This window comes from Lipotes vexillifer, unplaced genomic scaffold, assembly GCF_000442215.2.
Source record: "Lipotes vexillifer unplaced genomic scaffold, Lipotes_vexillifer_v1.1 scaffold518, whole genome shotgun sequence".
Lineage (NCBI taxonomy): Eukaryota > Metazoa > Chordata > Mammalia > Artiodactyla > Lipotidae > Lipotes > Lipotes vexillifer.
In genome coordinates this window covers 272,993-276,074 of record NW_006780945.1, presented here as the reverse complement: position 1 = coordinate 276,074, position 3,082 = coordinate 272,993, and the positions used below count along the sequence as shown (strand labels likewise).

Genomic DNA, 3,082 nt, shown 5'->3' with positions numbered 1-3,082 from the left:
AGGGAAAGACCCTCCTGGGCAACGCAGAGCCTGCTGTCTGAACACGATGGAGGAAGGACTTTCCCTCCCTGAGGTCCCAGCACTGAACCCAGGGATGGTGGCATTCTGACCCTGGCCCAAGCCCTGCCACTGAGTTGGCTAACTGGCCTCTCCTATTCTAATGGCCCCTCATCTCTGCAGAGCACACAGAATAGGGCCAGGGTCCCGGTCGCAGCCTCTGTCCACAGGGCCCTTCGAGGGACCACAGGCACGTCAAGCCCCCTCCATCCTTAACTCTGGGGCTGCACACCTTTTCTGGAAGGAGCCACATACTGACTCTTTTCAGCTTTGTGGGCCATGTGGTCCCTCTGCAACTACTCAGCTCAACCACTGCAGTGCAAAAGCTGCCACAGACCACAGAAAAACAGTGACCGCAGCCCTGTTCCAGTCACACTGGATTTACAAAAACTGGGCTGCACTCCACCAGCCCTTGCTCTGATCATAACACGCTGTCTCACCCACAACTTGGGGGCACAGGGTTTCGGCCGGGCACCGTTCTACCTTCTCAGGGAAAGATGAAAGCTGCAGGCGTGACACCACGCAGTCCAGCAGAAGACAGTCCCCCCCCACCCCCAGCCTCACAAGGGGGCGCTGGCCCTCCAACCAGCTGGCCCATTAGGCCCAGGAGGGATTTGCGTTAACTGGGCCTCCAAGAACCCTGCAGCCCTGTGAAGGGAGCCTGTTCACCCAGGAGCCCTGCCCTGGAGCCCGGGTGCACAGAAATGAATTAATTGGTTATGAAGGCAGCGGAGGAGGAGAGGTTTGGACCACATTCAGTCGTGATGGGGACACAGTAACAGACAGGATGAGGGAGGCACCACTAATCTAAGAAGTCAGTCTCCTTACCAAAAGGATTTGCAAGGATATTTGTGGCTCAGGACCTAAGGAACTTGCTACAGGGAAGTGAGGTCAGAGGTCAGCTCAATCCTGAAATATAAAGGCAGCAAACCGGATCACACCCAGAGGCAGCGGCTGGGCACCGAGGAGTAGGGGGCTTCCCCAGGCTGGGCTCACCCTGCCACCCCTCCGCCCCTGGTGAAGAGCCTTCCAGGCCAGGTTTGGAAGGACTGGCGGCGGCTCCAGGAGGGGAAAGGGGGTTCTCGTGGGCACAGGGCCTTCTGACTTGAGGGGTGCAGGGTGGGCTTGGTGATAATGAAAGGGTAGTTGAGATCTGCATCCTGGAATAATAAAGTCTCCATTCCTGACCCTAGAACCCAGCTTACGCTAGCTAGGAAGTAGGGGGTGATCACCCAGCCCCTCCGGGTTGCTGGGCTCAGAAAACACAGGCCCCCATTTAGCTCTGTGCTTAAACCAGAGGACCCCAGGCCACAGGCTGGCCCGTGTCAGACCACTGGTTCTCGCCCATGGCCTGTCCCCACTGCTCCTTAGGAGGGAAGCCCAGGGGTGTGAATGGGTGCCCGGCTCGGGGCTGGCGGGGCAAGAGCCCAATTCTAAAAATGAGGAGCTGCGTAGCTGCAACTGCCTCAGAGCTCCGTGGAGCAGAACAGATAAAAAATGACTGCTGGCCCTGGGCTGGGGGGTTTCGGGGGTGCTGAGGGGGGTTGTGGCCAAGTGGATGAGCAGGAAGAATCATGCTGTGTCCTGCAGTGATGGATTGGTTTTGTCATGAACCCTCCGTGTAAGTGAACAGCCAGATCTGCTCCAGGCTCTTCCCAGGCATCTGCTTTTTCCCTGTTGGCGGGGGAGGGGTGGGGTGCAAGAAGAGGCTCGGCCACCCTCCCCCCCATCACCGTCACACGCTCCTCCCGAGAGCCCCAAGGGGACTGTCGGGGGAAATCGAGCCTGGCCGAATATTGCCAGGACCGGGGGGGAGAAACCCCTAAAATGGAAATGGAAGAGTGGGGGGCTGGTGAAGCTTACAGGAGGCCCTCCTCCTCTCCCGCCTGCGACGAAGGGGGCTCACGGCGGTACCGGTACTGGAGAAAGCTGAGTGACCCCGAAGAGGGTGGGCGGCCTACCTCTGTTCCTCCTCCAGTTCCTCCTTGGTCATCATCTTCTTGTACTGGTTTCCCCTCAGCTTCCCGGGGCTGTATTTGAAGGAGAAGGCCTCTCCCCCTGCAGAGAGGACACACTGTAAGAGCCAGTTAGGGTGCTGGGCCCGCCTGCAACTTCAGGCCCCTTTCCCTTCCAAAGAAGGGTTTCTAAAGAACCACCTGGGCCAGAGAGGGTGCCCCCGCTTCAAAGTGGGGCAGATGGGCCCCACGCCCACCCCGGGCCAGCTCACCTGAGCCTCAGAGAGGGTTGGACGCCCACAACATCAGCTCACCCTCCCCTGGGCCTGGCAGGTCCTCCCCCCACACCCCTTCCACTTAGAAACTCTTTAGGGAACTTGAACCAGGGATGAGGCAGCCGGAGTGAAGCGAGCATCGCCGCCCCACCCCCGCCCATGCTATTCAGTTCCATCCACCAAAGGCCGGTTCCCTTCCAAGACCAGGTTGAGCCGCCCACAGAGCTGCCTGTGGGCCCCTCTCCAGCAAGGGCTCTGGCCCAGGAGCCGCCCGCAAGGCTTTCTCCCCCTCAGCCTGACCCCCCCCCCCTTCCCCATGACTGCTGTGCTAATTACACAGTCGGAGGGCCCTTATCTCTGGGAAGCAGCCTGTGCTAAGGCGCTGGGTTCCCTGCCTCTCCTCGGGTCCCAGGTCCAGAAGGCTGCAGGGACCCCCGACCCTCCTGCCAAGGTCCTCGGGTCTCCCGGGCTTGGGGGTGCCCACCCTGCCGTCCAGGGGCATCATGTCGGCAGGCCCCTTCTCTCTATGCCCCTCCCCGCAACCAGTTATTAAAAATCTGAAACAATGCATCCAGCCCACAATGGGACATGGGAATGATGTGGCTTGTTCTCACGGTGTTCAAATCGGTCATTAAAACCAGCACTTAGGGAAGTGCCTGGCGGTCCAGTGGTCAGGACTCAGTGCTTTCACTGCCGAGGGCGGGGTTCAATCCCTGCTCGGGGAACTAAGATCCTGCAAGCCACGTGGCGTGGTCAAAAACGAAAAAAAACAAACCAAAATACCCCAGTACTTAT

General features: G+C 59.3%; 1 protein-coding gene across 1 annotated transcript in view; it reads right to left on the bottom strand.

Moving 5' to 3' along the window:
* MXRA7 (matrix remodeling associated 7) overlaps positions 1–3,082 on the bottom strand; it is a 29,842-nt gene that overhangs the window by 6,303 nt on the left and 20,457 nt on the right. Inside the window, exon 3 of the mRNA XM_007454402.1 lies at positions 2,019–2,115. Coding sequence (XP_007454464.1) covers positions 2,019–2,115 — 97 coding nt within the window. The remainder of the gene's footprint in view (positions 1–2,018; positions 2,116–3,082) is intronic.